General features: G+C 33.4%; 1 protein-coding gene across 1 annotated transcript; it reads left to right on the top strand.

The window, feature by feature from the left end:
- Positions 1-1,317: 1,317 nt before the first annotated feature.
- On the top strand, positions 1,318-4,224 carry LOC145956527 (patatin-like protein 1). Its single transcript, XM_083072123.1, has 7 exons — positions 1,318-1,572; positions 2,218-2,405; positions 2,509-2,662; positions 2,910-3,056; positions 3,248-3,505; positions 3,609-3,778; positions 3,894-4,224. The coding sequence occupies exons 1-7, from the start codon at positions 1,393-1,395 to the stop codon at positions 4,009-4,011; spliced, it is 1,215 nt and encodes a 404-aa protein (XP_082928249.1). The 5' UTR covers positions 1,318-1,392; the 3' UTR covers positions 4,012-4,224.
- Positions 4,225-17,481: the final 13,257 nt, after the last annotated feature.

The raw sequence follows: 17,481 nt of genomic DNA, 5'->3' as shown, positions 1-17,481 counted from the left end.
CCTTCTACCAATGCATGAGATTCCTTTATAACAGATCTTAGTAAAAGTTTACACTGTATAAAACCGCAATCAAAATAGTAATCCATCTGAATACATATGAGAACTCAACTAACATATATAATTATTAAAGTTGGAGTGATAAGGAAGGTGTGGGTTCCACTAACATATTCTTGTTAAAATGTTTATAACTCTTATCCCATTTGCATTGCCCTGTATAGTTCTGAATATCTCATACATATATGTAAATTAATATATATGAATTGTGTAATGAATTTATCTTATACTATTAAAAATTAATATAAGCAAAAGCATTATTTTAAAAATGATACAGCCCCCCTTAGCACAAGTTGTGACGAAAATATTTTGAAAAAATAATCGAACTGATGACGGTGCATTCTTGGACATGGAATAGAGCTAAGGTGGAAGGAGAAAAACGTGCAATTATTGGTGAAGCCGAGTTTTGTGTAAACATTATCTTATACTCTTCATCTAAAAATATCAATCGTTAAATGCTTTTTTTCTAGTATTAAAAAAGTTATTTTTATCTTTCCTAAAACACAATGTATATTTTAAAAGGGCAAGAATAAATGTTTTGCACATTCTTCCACCAAGATACAAGAAGATGAACTTGATTTTATTTTAGAATTAAATATGATTTTAGCTCCTAAAGTTTTGTTAATTTTTTGGTCTTAGTGCTTACTCAATTTCTTTACTAATTTTAATCCCTAGACTTTTGTCACTATAAGTATAATATATGTACGTATATGTCTATTTGATATATAGTTACACACAATTTTAATGTTGATTTTCAATGAAATTTAACAACATATTTTTTATGTCACTATAGTTTATACTCACACTTTTTAATAATATACCAACATATAATGTAGTTATTGTGTGAGTAAAAGTAATTTTTAATGATATATATAGTGTCACTATAGGGTGTATGTCACTATATGAAAATTTTGTTGTAGTGTGTAGATTTTTACTTTTAGTCCTTGAACATTTTCTTACATTAACATTTTGATCTCTGGTGTTAAAATATTTTGTTCATGCAAACAAATTTTAAAGACAAACTAAATATAATGTATTCATAGACTAAAAATAAAATTAATAAAAATTCAGAAACTAAAAACGTATTTAATTACCATTCTTTATGAAACATTTGAATCGTTCAAACAACATATGTAAGTTGTGCATATTATTTAAGCAATGAACATTATCATCATAAAATTATTTGCGGCAATGAATTGTTTAATCTTGGCACTAGCATGTATCATCGGAAAAAAAAACTCTATAAATACCTTCATATTTGTGCACAATTCACAATAAGGTGTTCATTCTCTAAAACTTCTATACTGTCTTGATATTCTAAAGCTTTTAGTCCAATTAATGGCTCATTTCCTTTTGTTTGTTTTGGTGTTTTGTGGTCAACTGATTGCTGGATTCAGTACCCAGAAACTACCTCCACCAAACTATGGAGACAAAATAAGCATTCTTAGCATTGATGGTGGTGGTATCAAGGGGATTATTCCAGCAACAGTTCTTGAGTACTTGGATAACGCTCTTAAGGTCCATGATCTCTTTGTGTGTGTGTGTGTTTTTTAATTATAATTCAGTAAATAATTTATTTATAGACAACACTATATGTGTGTAGTGTTTGGTGCATCTGCAGAAGGTGATAAAGCTTAAAACATTAATTGTATATATTATTGGAGTCAACGATGTTGAATGATATATATGATTAAATAATAGTCTGTTACAACTGAAAGGTATTTAATTAATAATTTTATGCTATTTCTTTAATTAGTATCTCCAAAAGAAGCATCTATCATGTCATATGCGAGTTCTGTCTATATATAGGTTCTGAGGCGGATAAAATCATTGTTATATATGAGTCAAAATCTTTTACTACTGTAATTGAAATTTTCACCTTCATTTTGAAATATTGCCTTGTATGTATAGATCGTTTAATATATTAAGTTAATCACTTATACACTACTAGTGTAAATTTTTTTTACACTGATAATCAATTATATCTTTTAATAGTATCATGTCACTTATTTATTTAATGAAATAATAATAAAATAAGCAACTTTAAAAGATATGATTGGTTGTCAGTATAAAAAACTTTACACTGGCAGTGTATAGATGATTAACTCTAATATATTTATACGGAAGTTTTATATAACTTTGTTTACTTTGAACTGCATGCAGATTAAGGACCCTACAGCATCCTTAGCACAATATTTTGACGTGATAGCAGGTACTAGCACTGGTGGAATCATTACTGCTATGTTAACAACCCCAAACACATCAGACCCAACTCATCCTCCTCTTTTTGCTCCTTGGCAAATCGTAGAATTCTATAAGCAAAATGGCCCTCGTATATTTAACAAATCACGGTATATAATTTTATCTGTGACATGCTAGAACATCATAGTAATAAAATTCTTATAATTTGACGAAATGATTGGAATTGGAATCATGTGATGTAACAAAATGCAGTCCTGGGGACGGTCCCAAGTATGATGCCTCGTTCTTGTACAATGTGACTCGTGTGCTACTGAAAGAAACACGATTGAATGAGACATTGACGAAGGTGGTAATACCAACTTTTGACCTCAAGCAACTCAAGCCAGTCATATTCTCAAGTTATCAGGTTAATATGTTTAGTTAATTTGTTTCAAAACTATATATGTTTATATTCTTATATTTAGAGTTTGGAGGGATACAAGTTACTAGAAGTATTTTTGAGAGCTTTTCTTTTAAAAGTAAAAAAGATTTTTAATATAAAAGTTATAAAAATACTTCTAAAATTATATTCAAACATACTGAAACCAAGTTTTGATGGAAAACAATACTAAGGTTATTTTTGGAAACTGAGTTGGTTCGTGCTATGATTGCAGCTGGAGACAGAAACTTACTTAAATGCCAAACTATCAGATATAAGCATCGGGACTTCGGCTGCACCCACTTTTCTACCACCCTACAAGTTTTGGAATGACGATGTTGAGTTCAATATGATTGATGGTGGAGGGGCTGCTGGTAATCCGGTAAATTAAAACTATTTATTAACCACTTTTTATTTAACTTAAATTCAGTGAAATAATTACTTCTAAAATTTATTTTGTGTAAGAGTAAGTTCTTATATTTATTTTGTTTCCTTCCAAGTAATGATATATTGTGGACGTGTACTATATGAAAAGTTTGACGAAATATAATGTTAAATTTAATTTAATTTTAGGCTGTGGTTGCTGTGAGTGAAGTGATAAAGCACGATGAGCATAAGGAAATCGTGTTACTGTCTTTGGGAACTGGAGAACAAAAAGTTGATACTGAGAAATACGATGCTGACGTGGCTGCTAAGTGGAAGGAACGAAATTGGTTACTGAGTGGTGCTATGCAAGATATTATTGGTAGGTCTGCCACAGACATGACCCTTTACTACCTTTCCACAGTCTTCCCAGGCCTCATCCCTCTCCAAAACTACCTTCGAATTGAGGTATACATATTTGAATAAATTAAACTTTGTCATAAATATATATATTATCCAAATTAATATATAATGATTTTTATAATAATATATACATGCAATGTCATGGCAGGAGTATAACTTGGATCCATCCTTGGATTCCATGGATAATGTAACAAAAGAAAACCTCGATAATCTTGAGAAGAAAGGAAATGAACTGTTGCAACAAAAGGTTAAGAGAATGAATGTGAATACTTTCATCCCATATGAATTAGACCTAACAAATGCCGAGGCTCTTGACAGGTACGTGCATGCGTGTCTCTAGAATTTTATTTTATTTAAATTATATGTCAGTGATCTTATATTAATTATTGGTGAGGCTAACATAATACTACTATTCTATTCTGTGTGGTTGAAGGCTTGCTGAGAAATTATATCAAGAGAGGAAGTTGCGTCTGAAAAGGAAATCTATGAAAAGAGGAAGACCGTTTATTCAACCTGTTAGAGTCCCTTTCGGCCCAAACCATGCAACTTAATTAAGCATTGTTATAATTATTATCGATAAACGTATTTGAATAAAAATGTCGTATGTGGCCTTATCTTATATATGTTTTATCCACGTTTGGTGTAATATACAATAAGTTTGTATTTATGTTGTAATAAGGTTCAATTATGCAACTCGTAGTTGTGAGCAGGACCATATCCATTATATATAAAATATACATCAATGTATATTATTTTATATTTCATCCCTTGTATGCAGCTTTTCTTCAGTCTCTTAAAAAAACAAATCATTTATGTAAAGACCACTGCATGTTCATAACATTAACTAATATATTTGCATGACATATATTAAAAATTAACTTATACATAAGAATTAATAATATCCCATTATATGTAATATGAAACAACTAATATTTATATATATGACATATATTAAAAAATTTTAATTTGTAGATAAGAATTAATGATATTCAATTAATATGATAGATTAACATGTGAGAGTTATAAGGTGGTATGGTTATTTGGAGAGAGACATATAGGACTAGAGCATAAGGATAAGGAGAGAGTGAATTCGAATCTCTCTACTAACATAATAATTAATTATTAATATTTATTTATATATATATATATATATATATATATATATATATAAAATTAGCATGTAAAGAAAACATGTCAAGAAGATCACATTTCATATAAATATATAATATATATATATATATATATATCATTAATTAATTTAAATTATACACTTAATTATTGAAAACATGATTAGATATGTGCCTTAAAATTTCTAGTGTGTGACTGTTAAAGTCCTTACAATCAAGAAGTTGACTTTTCTTTTTCTTTATCATATACTCTAATATTTTAAATTATCAAAAGGACAAATCTAAAAAATAATTGTTTGTGATTGTGATGTATTCTTATTTCTTTTTTCTCAAATTTGAAACTTTTGAATTGTACCAACTATTAGTGTTTTTATCATTTTGCATACCTCTTCTATATATTAATTTAATTGAGAATTTGTTTTTATTTAAGAAAGACGGAGGTTTTGTCTTTCCTATTGCATTACGAGGGATACATTAGAATAAGGAAAACGCATCGAACTAAAATAAAATTCGAACACTTTTATGTTTTTATTATAATTATTTCCCTCATTTTACTTAATATCTTATTCTATTTTGAGATTAAGACAGATACTTTTATTTATATATATATATAGATAACTTATTAGTAAGTATATCAACAATTATAAGAAAACTATTTTTTTATACATGTATTAGAGGTATCCTAGGATTTTCTTTTTTGGAAAAGCCAAAGATTTAATTAAATAGAAATGCGTAAAGTAAGTACAAAGTGGCCCATTTCAAAATTCAAGTACAATTACTAACACACAAAAACTGGAAGAAACAGAATAAAGTATAAGAAATTGAACCTGCCCTTTTAGCCAAGACAAAAAAAAAAAAAAAACCTATGCAACACATTTGTAACAAAAAAAAAAAAAAAAACTATGCAAGAATACCTAACATTTAGCCAATAGCTTGCAGCAGTAAGATCCAAATTGAACCTGCCCTTTTAGCCAAGACAAGAACAAAGTATAAGAAATTGACATATACCATCACATTGTTACTCATCATGAATACATAAGGATAATAACTGCATGCACTATAATATCATAAATTAAATAGGATGGTAATTAAAATGACTTATCTCTTGAACTTACTTGTGTAGTTTTTGTAGATATTTGTTATAGAATATAATTTTTCTCTACTTCAATCTCAAGTTTGATAGAATTTTGTACAAGTTTTATCATTTGTATTATATGTCATAAGACATATATTTATGGAGATAGTAGACTGGAGACCTACCATTTCATGTTGAGCTACGATTGTTCAAACCATACCCTTTTATGTAAAGTTACAATGATTCAAAATCATATCCATTCATAAAGAGTTATGATGCTCCTACCCATCAAGGATCCATCTAATAACTATAGGTTACAGGATTTTATGAATACTCACATTTGACTTTCAATATTCATCGATCACATAAAATGGATATTTCAAGAACCATCAAAATACCATTCAACCAATATTTTACAAATCAATGGAAGGCCAAAACAAAAAATAATTTTTCTAACACAGCCCACCAACAATTATATAAGATAGTGAGAGAACCTTATATTTGATTAGATTGTACATTTGATATTGTAACGGTGAGGTTAGAAAAGTATTCCCAAGATCATAAATTTGAAATCACGTACTTGCTCTAATACCATATTGACACTTATCTAATTTTATTTATTATCGACAAAGCTTTATCGTATACATAACTCCAAATTCTTTATGACATCTTATTCATTTATCCTTATCTATGACATTGTATAGTGATATGATAAGATTTTCTACCTAACCTTATCTACATAATAAGGACATCTTTAGCATTCAAGATTCCCACATGCTTTGAAAGCACAATTGTCACTTTAGTTTAATTTGATAGAAAGTGAAAAGGAATATTGTCCTATTTTGGATCGAGTCAAACTCTCATACGTAGGATGATGATAAAGATACCTAGTCTTATTCATTATTTCTTCCATTAACTATGTATTGTAATCATATGTCAAATCTTCAACTTTCTGGATTTCTTTATCTGGAACATAGATTTTTGATGTGGACTTTAAATATCTTGTCTCTTGTGAAAAGTTGGAAGGAAATATCCTATTGCTAGGATAACAGTCATTGGTTTGAGATGAGCTTGCCTGATTGGAATTTGTTGGTCTAGGCTAATAGTAGTTAATTTCACATAAATGTCTAGCAAGTTAAAGTTTATAACTACGATCCGAAGAATACTTGGGTTTGAGCTTGGAGAGGCTTTTCGAAAGTGTTAAGCCAGAGGAAGCGCATCCGCAATCCCACCAATGTTATGAATGTGACAAATATAATACATATTGTTATTAATAACATGTGCATTAGTGTTTCAGTCGGATAACAAAAAGTCCAAACAATGGAATATGTTCAAGAATAATCTGGCTTGACAAAACATTAGACGATAGAAAGGCCAGCATTAAGACTAAGGTTGATTCAGGCTAAAATCAAGATACAAAGTCTATCAGCAGAAGCCTGAGGCATCAGACGCAAAATTGGCCAAGACATCAACATAAAGTGACCATCAGAAAGAACCAAGACATCACATAAAGTGACCATCAGAAAGAACCAATATAAACTAGAAGATGAAGTTATCACTTCCATACTCAGACGAAAAGGGTAGTCAAGATTAGACGTAGTATCTTGTAACAAGACATGTCAAGAATATTGAAGCACGTATGAAGTCCACTAATCACATTGAAAGAAATTATACAAGAAATACAAGAGGACATCAACGTGAATAAAAAAAAAGGCAAACATGCATTCACAAGTCAAAGTTGAGTGCGTTAGAGAAAGGACATCTACTTTTCAGAAAAAGACAACACCGCAGCAGCTAAACTGATGAGGAAAGTACAAATATACCTAGATCATGATTGAAGTCAGAAATAAAAAAAATATACTTATCTCTGAAAAACTAAGGTTACACACCTTAGTGAGTGTAGAAACTACCTTATCCTCTCTATGAGAGTTATACACAAACTCAAAACCTACAACTGTTGTAAAGCCTGAAGAGGCTAGTAGAAAGAATACTTGTGAAGTAGAAGTGGTTAAGAATACTAGCGTTGGTGAGTGAAGCCAACGGGCCAGGAGTGGTCAAGAGTACTTGGAGAACCAGAAGTGGTTAAGAATAATAGCGTCTAGTTGACGAGCCAGAAGTGGCTGAGAATACTTGTAATCCTTTGTGATTAGTGGAACCCTTCTGCAGAAGGAAACTGGACGTAGCTCAGATTGAGTGAACCAGTATAACTGTCTGTGCATTCTCCTCACTTTTCAGTATTACTTACTTTGCTCTTGTTCTATTTTGTTTTTCAACAAAGCTTTGGACGAAAACATACTTGACCTTGTTAAAAATTACTTTACTAGACGATAAGTTTTCTAGACGAAAAACTAGTTTACTTAAACTCTTACGTTGAAAATCAGTTTTGATGAAAAAAAAAACATTAGACAGAAAAATCTGCTTAAGTTTTCCAACCAAGAGTATTCTTTCAAAATAACTCTAAAATTTTCCTTCGAATCCGAACACACACATTCAATGCCCCTTTCTATGTGTATTTTCGCTAACATTAATTGGTATCAGAGCTTGACCCCTTGGGTTGAGCATCTAACACTGCAGGGGAAACGATCATGGAAAATGAAGGATAAGCTGTAAACTGACGAAATCTCTTCAAAGGAGCAAAATATGACTACTGGAAGCAAAGAATGATTGCATTCTTTGATGCATGTCATATAGACACGTGGGACGTCATTGAGCAAGGAAACTACATTCCCCTAGATCAAGCCAACAATGAGAAACCCAGAGCACAATGGACTAAAGAGCAAAAGCAAAGATTCATGCTGAACTCCAAAGCACGAAATGCGCTCATGTGTGCTCTGTCTGAAGAAGAATACACTAAAGTTCACAGCTTTAGAAGTGCCAAACAAATGTAGGACACCCTAGCTCTAACTTATGAGGGGTCCCTAGAGGTAAAACGCAACAAGCTAAGCTTGTTGGCACGTAAGTATGAACTCTTTAAGATGGAAGAAAGTGAATCTATACAGACTATGTTTGGAAGATTCCAAACCATCATAAATGAATTTTCCTTCCTAGGTAGAACTTATGATAACTTTGATCATATTGACAAATTACTTTGTATTTTACCCAGGAAATGGAGATCACAAGTTACTGCTCTGAGAGCATCTAAAAATCTGGAAAAGCTCTCCCTAGAGGAACTCGTTGGACTACTTAAAGTTCATGAGTTGGAGTTACAACAAGATGATGCTGGTAAAACAGAAGTCTATTGCATTAAATGTGCAAAAGAAAAAATCAACACCATCCTCCTCAAAATCTCTAAGGATCAATGATATGTCCGATGAAAGTTGCAGTGAAGGAAACTGTGACACAGACGATGAAATATCCTTCCTGTCAAGGAAGATTCATTCAATGATGAAGAAAAAGGGAGGAATATGATGGAGAAAATACAGCAGACCTTCCAGAGAAAAGGTACAACCATTGTGCTATGTATGTAAGAAACCTGGACATTACAAAATGGAATGTCTAGAACTCGAAAAAGAAAAAGAGAAGAAGAAGTTGACCCCCTTCAAAAAGAAGAAAGCCATGATGGCCACCTGGGAGGATCTTGACACAACATCGTTAGAAGAAGACAAATAAGCAAACATTTGTCTCATGGAAGACGCTGACTCATCATCATAATCAGATAATGAGGAGGTAACTGAATCTGACCTAAAAATTCTTGAGCATGCATACAATCAACATCTATTAGATTCAGCAAAGATTTCTGCAACATATAAAGAATAAAAGAAAAGAATTTTGGAATTACTTGAAGAAAACCTTCTATGAAAAACCAAAATACAAAACTTCTTTCAACTTCTAACGAAGTAATCAAATTAACCAAAGAAAATGATTTATTAAAATATGATTTGTCAAAATTCACACTTGGAACTAAAAATCTTGAGCATCTTCTAAAGCACTCTAGGAGTAGGAAATATAAAACAGGATTAGGATTTGTTGAATCTGAGTCCGAAATCAAGACAAAAACTTATGCATCTTCCTTGTATGGAAAGAATAGACATTTTATGTCTAAATGCAGTCACATGCATAGGAAGAGAGATTCCAAGACCTCTAGTACTAACACTCATGGACCCAAATCCATTTGGGTACTAAAAAATGAAATAGTACTTGTTGCAAATCTGTTCAACAAAAATAAAAAGTGCCCAGTCATGGTACCTGGACAATGGCTGCTCGCGACACATGACAGGCAGAAGGTCTATGTTCCTAGACTCCTCTATTTCCATTGATAATGTTTTGTATGTTAAAGGATTAATGCATAATCTACTAAGCATAAGTCAATTGAGCGATAGCGGTTATGAAGTATCCTTCGACAAAGATAAATGTACTGTTAGTCAACCTGATTCATCCTATTATTCACGGCTAACAGATGCAACAACTTGTACAAAATAATGCTTAATGAACTAGAAAAATAGAATGTTGATTGCTTAGTTTCATATGAAAATCAGTGGATCTGGCACAAGAAATTTGGTCATGCAAGTCAGAGATTAATCTCAAAACTGAAAAAGCATAACCTCGTAAGAGGACTACCGAATCTTGTGCATCAAACGATCGGTGTATGTGAAGCATGTCAAAAGGGGAAACAAGTTAAAAGTTCATGTCAAAGAAAAAATCATGTTTCCACTTCACGACCTCTTGAACTGCTCCACATAGATCTATTCAATCCCACTAGAACAACATCTGTGAGTGGTAAAAGATATGGATTGGTCATTGTGGATGACTACACTAGATTGACATGGGTACTGTTCATAACTCACAAGGATGAGTCTTTTAGGGTATTCCATGTATTCTGTAAAAGAGTTCAAAATGAAAAAGGAATATCAATTGCATCTATCAGAAGCAATCATGAGGGGAATTTGAAAATGAACAATTTCAAGAATTCTGTGAAGATAATGGAATAACACAATTTTTCAACACCTAGAACTCCACAACAAAACGGGGTTGTAGAACGAAAGAATCGTTCTTTACAAGAAATGACAAGAACCTTACTAAACGATTTCTCAACCCCTAAACATTTCTGGGAAGAAGCAGTTAATACTTCCTGTTATATTCAAAACATAATATATATTAGGCCCTTACTGAAAAAGACTCCTTATGAATTGTGGAAAGGAAGAGCACCCAACATATCATATTTTCTTCCGTTTGGATGTAAATGTTTTATCCTAAATACCAAAAATAATTTAGGAAAATTTGACTCAAAAACCGACGAAGGTATCCTACTTGGATACTCTAAGAGGTCAAGAGCCTATAGAGTGTTCAACAACAGAACTAAAACTGTTGAGGAAGCTATTCATGTTAAATTTGATGAACACGGGTGATAGGCCATGGGCCAAGGGCCCAATCACTATTGCTATGGTTAGGAGCATTCAAGGAGAGTTGTACCTCTTGAAGACTAGTGGGCTTCTCAAGCCCAAGGTACTCTTCACTTGGACTACTTTATCATGAAGAGAAAGCCTAAGTTCTACTTGTGTATAGTTTGTACATAGTCTCTTATATATGTATTTTTGCCTTTGTATTTGTGAGGCACTTTACTTGCTTTTTATTAGTCATTGTATATTGATTTTAGGATGGGTTAATGATGGGGTTTTTTCGCAAACCTATCACTTGGCAAGTGAACCAAGTTTCGAAGTAGTATTTAAAGATCGTCCTCAGGGATTTGAGTGATTAGTAATTCTTACTCTAATGATTTAAAAGAAAATGATGTTCAAATTGCAGATGAGTGAAAATAGATTAAAACAACACAATAAAACAAATGTAATAAGGACAATGATTAAGAAACAAGGATTGGTTCGGAAGCACTTGCTAACTCATAGATCTTCTTAAAATAAATGCTATTCTAATTCCATTATTTCCACGTTCATTAAGTAATCCAACAAGATTCCTCAAGGTTGAATCCTAAAGTCATTAAGCTCAAAACATGATTCCTCTATGTTTTGAGTTCAACACTTCGCATTAAGAACAAGAACTTGAACAATGTGACTAACCAAATCAAGTCTATCCCTAGAACAAGAATTGATTAGGTGCAAGATTCAGTTCGGGTTTTCAAAAACGTTTTCCAACTGGATTCAAAAACCAAAAATTCATACAACGGGTGATCAAGCCGATATAAGCATTAAGTAAAGAATCATACACAAATAATGAGATTAAAATGCATATATTTAAGAAGGAGAAGAGTTAGTAGTTACATCCAACCAATCCTCAATGAAATTAGCCACTCATGGCCATTACAAATTCTGCAGCAAATTCCATAAGAGAGTACAAAGTTGGAAGTGAAAAACCAGAGAATTTGGGTTCCCTCCTTCGTGTGTATCCTCAGCCCCCCAATCTGTGTGTTACTAAAAAGAACACTTGCCCCCTCCAATTGGTCTCTAGCTGTAGCCTAGTGGATGTCCAGCTGTAGCCTTCATTAGTGGTTCAATTAGTGGAAAACCACTAATTATTTTTCCCTTTTTCCTTGTTTGTTTCTCCTTAATTTAAGGCCCCTTGTCTTTCTTTTTAATTTAGTGCTCATGTGCTTCTTGTTTCTTTCCTTAATTTTTGTCCCCCACTATTTTTCTCCTTAATTTTAGGCCCCACATATGTTCTGTCCAAGGAAAAGTTGGGATTTTTAACCCAAGGCTGCAGCTCTGGAATGGGGGCTGCAGCTCTGGAAGTGTTTCCATACGCACAAGGCTTCAAGGCTGCAGCTCTGGAATGGGGGCTGCAGCTCCAACTCTCTGGAATTGGTCTATATACGCACAAAGCTCCAAGGCTGCAGCTCTGGAATGGGGGCTGCAGCTCCAACTCTCTGGAATTGGTCTATATACGCACAAAGCTCCAAGGCTGCAGCTCTGGAATGGGGGCTGCAGCTCCAACTCTCTGGAACACTTCTTTTTGGTTCATGCTTCATGGCTGCAGCTCTGGTTTTGGGGCTATAGCCTTGGATTTCCAATTTCATCAAAACCTACACAAAAAGGAAATATTTTTAGCCAAAGAAACTACACTCTTGTAACTCCTTAGATTAATCTTAGTTCATCTATTTGGAGGGTCAAACATAACCAAAATTACTTATATCTCATCCAAAATAAGTGCCAAATTAAGCATAAAAATATGCAATTTGAGCACTTATCAACTCCCCCCAACTTACTCATTTGTTTGTCCCCAAACAAAGGTTCCACTATGACTACAAATTGACAACACTTTCTAATTCACAAATTGCTTTTATATCAACAAGAGAATAAGTCATCAATTAATTCACCTTCATTAAATTAATTCCTACTCACTTGAGGTACCCACATTTTCAAGCATACTTAATCAAAGAATTCACAAAACAAATCACAAACTTGAGCACTATGAATCAATGATTGAATAAATACTCCTCACTGGTGTATCTCTCCTTGGGTGAGTGTTTCTCTCAACTACACTCATCATTTCTATGAACATAAGCATTGATATCATCTCTCCATTACCACTCTTGAAAAGAAGATGAAGGATCTCAAGGTCTTTTGATGGTTGTAATGGGGCTTGGTTAACAAAGAAATATGATTTTTCTGGTTAAACAAGGTTCAAAGTTCAAACTCTAGAGAGCACAATAAACATAAGCAACAAGACTCAAAATTTATTCACTCTTCAATTTTCAACGCCAACCATATCTCTCGGCCCAATTTCTACCTTCACTTTTCCCATATTTACCCTCACAATCTATTGACTCAATTGCAAGAATCCCACCTCTTTTGAGACTTTTTGTACATTAACAGTTTTTTTTTTTTTTTTTTTTTTTTTAACTTTTTTTTTGAAGCTATTTTGAATGGAGTTGTACAGTACAATGATAACATTAGAGATGTAATTCTCACTTTAACATTTCACAACATGGTATTTCTTTTCTTTTTCTTCAACCTTTGACAATTTTCACTCCCCCCAACTTAACCCACAATCATTTTCATCATGCTCTCTAAGGTTTGGTTAGGGTGAGGAATTTATGATTGGTATAGGCTTAAGGGTTGAATAAAGGGTAATGCTCAAATGGGTTTCAAACAAAGATTTTTCTCAAATGAAGGTTAGCTGTTTGGTTATAGGCTCAACAGATCTTCAATATGAACAACATAATGCCTTGATCTTTTCCATCACTTCTTACAAGAGCAACAATTTCAAGAATCAAGCAATGCAAACACATATGCTATGATGGTGACTCTCAAACATATAAGTGTTTGTATTGGGTGTTCTCACTCACTGGCTTGGCTCAATAAATCCAACCACTGACCTTTCATGTCAAGTTAAAGAGATGCTCATGAATTCTAAGATTATGCATAAATGATAGAGTGCAACCAAAAGATGAGTATTAACAACACTTTTTTTTTTTTTCGGTGAATTTAAAGATGAAAGTTTTCTTCTTGCTGATTTGAAACAACTTGACTTGTCTTTCAAAAAGAACTGAGTGTTTCAACTGTCAGTGATTATTCAAAACAACACATTTATGCAATAAAAGTCAAAACAACAACATGCACAAGTATAACATCCAACACATAAAACCATAACTAACACAAAACAACAGATTTTTTAAACGCAACAAGTTAACAATAAACCATAGTATTTAAATACTAAAATTTAAAATTGCAGAAAATTAAAATGAACTCTTCTCCATAGTCTATCTCAGAAATCCTCTGACTCGGATTCCTCTTCTTCTCCTTCCTCTTCTTCCTCTGCTTCTTCATCTCTCTCAACTTCCTCTTCCTGTCCATGCTCAGCAGCAGGTTGTGCACTATGAACTCCTGACTGTTGCACTCCACCCCCTCCTAAGTATATAGGACTGTCCCTAGGCCATAAAATTTGGTCAACAAGGGTTTCTAAAGTAGGCCATGGATAGAGACTTCTTGTTTCAGTTTATTTTAAGCACAATTAACCATGTGGATGATATGCACGTCAAAAAGCAAAGATTAATGTGCCAAAAATTAACATGGAGTTGAATTTCACATTGTGTTCTTGCAAACATTTCCACAAACACTTTGCATGCAACTTAAATAAGCATTTTTTTAAGCAAACAAAGTGTTTCATTCACTTCAACAATTCAAGAGTTCTTTTGAGAAATTACAATTTAAAAATCACATTGTGCTTCAAGAGGAAGAAGAAATTTGAAAGAATCGCATGTAACTAGAGGAGAAAAATCTATGAAAAAATTTACCTTTTTAGTGTGATTTGAAGGAGAAGAGAACTATGAAATATTTCATTAATCTCCTACCAACAAGAGAGACTCATGAGAAGAGAGTGGGAGTATAAGAGAGTGTGGAAGGGTTTAGAGGTTGAGAACATGAAAAGAGAGTGAAGAGAAGTGTATTCGTAGCTTGGAAGTGGAAAATGGGTCTTAAAATCACTTAAAAATTTTGGGCATTTGAACCTGGGGCTGCAGCCACGGTTTTTGGAGCTATGGTAGGTAGTTGGTGAAGATGTTGGAGTGAGTGAGAACAATGAGGATGCTGAGAATGAGGGAGAAAATAATGAATTGAAGGAGGTTGAGGAAGAGATTGAGAAGAATGAGGAAGAAAACAATAAGAGTGAGATTATAAATAGTGAAAAACAAAAAGAGAAAAATGGAGTTGAGAAGGAGAAAAAGAAAAAGAAGGTAGTTGGTGAAGATGTTGGAGTGAGTGAGAACAATGAGGATGCTGAGAATGAGGGAGAAAATAATGAATTGAAGGAGGTTGAGGAAGAGATTGAGAAGAATGAGGAAGAAAACAATAAGAGTGAGATTATAAATAGTGAAAAACAAAAAGAGAAAAATGTTATATGGAATTTGCTGCAGAATTTGTAATGGCCATGAGTGGCTAATTTCATTGAGGATTGGTTGGATGTAACTACTAAAACTTTTCCTTCTTAAATATATGCATTTTAATCTCATTATTTGTGTATGATTCTTTACTTAATGCTTATATCGGCTTGATCACCCGTTGTATGAATTTTTGGTTTTTGAATCCAGTTGGAAAACGTTTTTGAAAACCCGAACTGAATCTTGCACCTAATCAATTCTTGTTCTAGGGATAGACTTGATTTGGTTAGTCACATTGTTCAAGTTCTTGTTCTTAATGCGAAGTGTTGAACTCAAAACATAGAGGAATCATGTTTTGAGCTTAATGACTTTAGGATTCAACCTTGAGGAATCTTGTTGGATTACTTAATGAACGTGGAAATAATGGAATTAGAATAGCATTTATTTTAAGAAGATCTATGAGTTAGCAAGTGCTTCCGAACCAATCCTTGTTTCTTAATCATTGTCCTTATTACATTTGTTTTATTGTGTTGTTTTAATCTATTTTCACTCATCTGCAATTTGAACATCATTTTCTTAGAAATCATTAGAGTAAGAATTACTAATCACTCAAATCCCTGAGGACGATCTTTAAATACTACTTCGAAACTTGGTTCACTTGCCAAGTGACAGACATGTCAGCTAATTGTTTAGCTAGCTGACCCACCTGTACCTCCAAATTCTTGATGGAAGCTTCAGTATTTTTCTGGTTATTCATAGACACCTGCATGAACTGGTTCAGAGTATCCTCCAATTTGCTGGTTCTTTCATGCATAGAAGGATAAGCTGGCTGGTGTTGCTGTTGTTGTTGTGGTGGTGGCCTATTGGATGGTCCAGCTTCATTCCTCCATCCATAACCTTGGTTGTTATTGTTGCTTCTCCAACCTTGATTTCCCTGCATATAATTGTTAGTGCTATAATTACGGGAATTAAAATTACCTCCTTGTTGTTGGTTCCCCACATAGTTGACCTCTTCTTCATTTGGAATTTCTGAACAGTGACCATTGGGATGATCTCCTCCACAAAAATCACATTTTAAGGGAGGATTTTGTTGGGTTGAAAAAGAAGCAATAGCATGAAGCTGTTGTGGAATCTTGGCCATCTGCTTAGTCAATGCTTCAATTTGTTGAGATAGCAGCTTATTCTGAGCAAGGATTGCATCATTAGTGTTAAGATCAAGAACTCCTCTTCTATGAGATTGATGTCTTCCATGCTCTGCTTGTTGATCAGAAGATGCCAAAGACTCTATAATTTGAGTGGCCTCTTCTGGACTCACAGTCATCATGGTGCCACCAGCTGCTGCATCTAATAACATCTTCACCTCAGGCTTGATTCCATTCACAAAGAAATTCAGTTGAGCTATATCTTCAAACCCGTGGTTAGGACATTTCCTGAGCAATGACTTAAATCTCTCCCAGGCTTCACAAAATGGCTCATCTACACCTTGCCTGAAAGTAGTGATTTCTGACTTGGCCTTAATATACTTGGATGAAGGATAGAATCGGTTTACAAACTTATTTTCCACATCACCCCAGCTTGTCAAACTTTGATTTGGGTGAGATTGTAACCAAACTTTAGCTTTTCCTGTCAAAGAAAATGGAAACAACCTCAAATATACAGCTTCCTCATCAGCCTTAGGAATTCCCATAGTTCCACATAACTCATAGAAATTTGATAGGTGTGAGTATGGGTCTTCATGATCAAGGCCAGCAAATTGTTGTGAGCTAACCAAGGTAAGGAAGGCAGGTTTCATCTCCATGACTCTAGAAGTGTTTGGAGCTGCAATGCTAGAGAAATGTCTAGGACCCTGTTGTTGTGCATAATCACCTAGGGTCCTTCTGGGAGGCCTAGTTGATGGGGTTTTTTCGCAAACCTATCACTTGGCAAGTGAACCAAGTTTCGAAGTAGTATTTAAAGATCGTCCTCAGGGATTTGAGTGATTAGTAATTCTTACTCTAATGATTTAAAAGAAAATGATGTTCAATTTGCGGATGAATGATGATAAATTAAAACA

This window comes from Cajanus cajan, chromosome 3 (genome assembly GCF_000230855.2).
Source record: "Cajanus cajan strain Asha chromosome 3, NIPB_CcT2T_4, whole genome shotgun sequence".
NCBI classification, from domain to species: Eukaryota; Viridiplantae; Streptophyta; class Magnoliopsida; order Fabales; family Fabaceae; genus Cajanus; species Cajanus cajan.
This window is presented reverse-complemented; position numbering and strand designations above follow the sequence as displayed.

Excerpts from the sequence above, each read along its gene's own strand:
- LOC145956527 (XM_083072123.1), top strand. The coding sequence starts at position 1,393 with ATGGCTCATTTCCTTTTGTTTGTTTTGGTGTTTTGTGGTCAACTGATT. Across the intron at positions 1,573-2,217 it reads ACTTGGATAACGCTCTTAAG|ATTAAGGACCCTACAGCATC; the intron begins GTCCATGATCTC and ends AACTGCATGCAG. Across the intron at positions 3,506-3,608 it reads AAAACTACCTTCGAATTGAG|GAGTATAACTTGGATCCATC; the intron begins GTATACATATTT and ends ATGTCATGGCAG.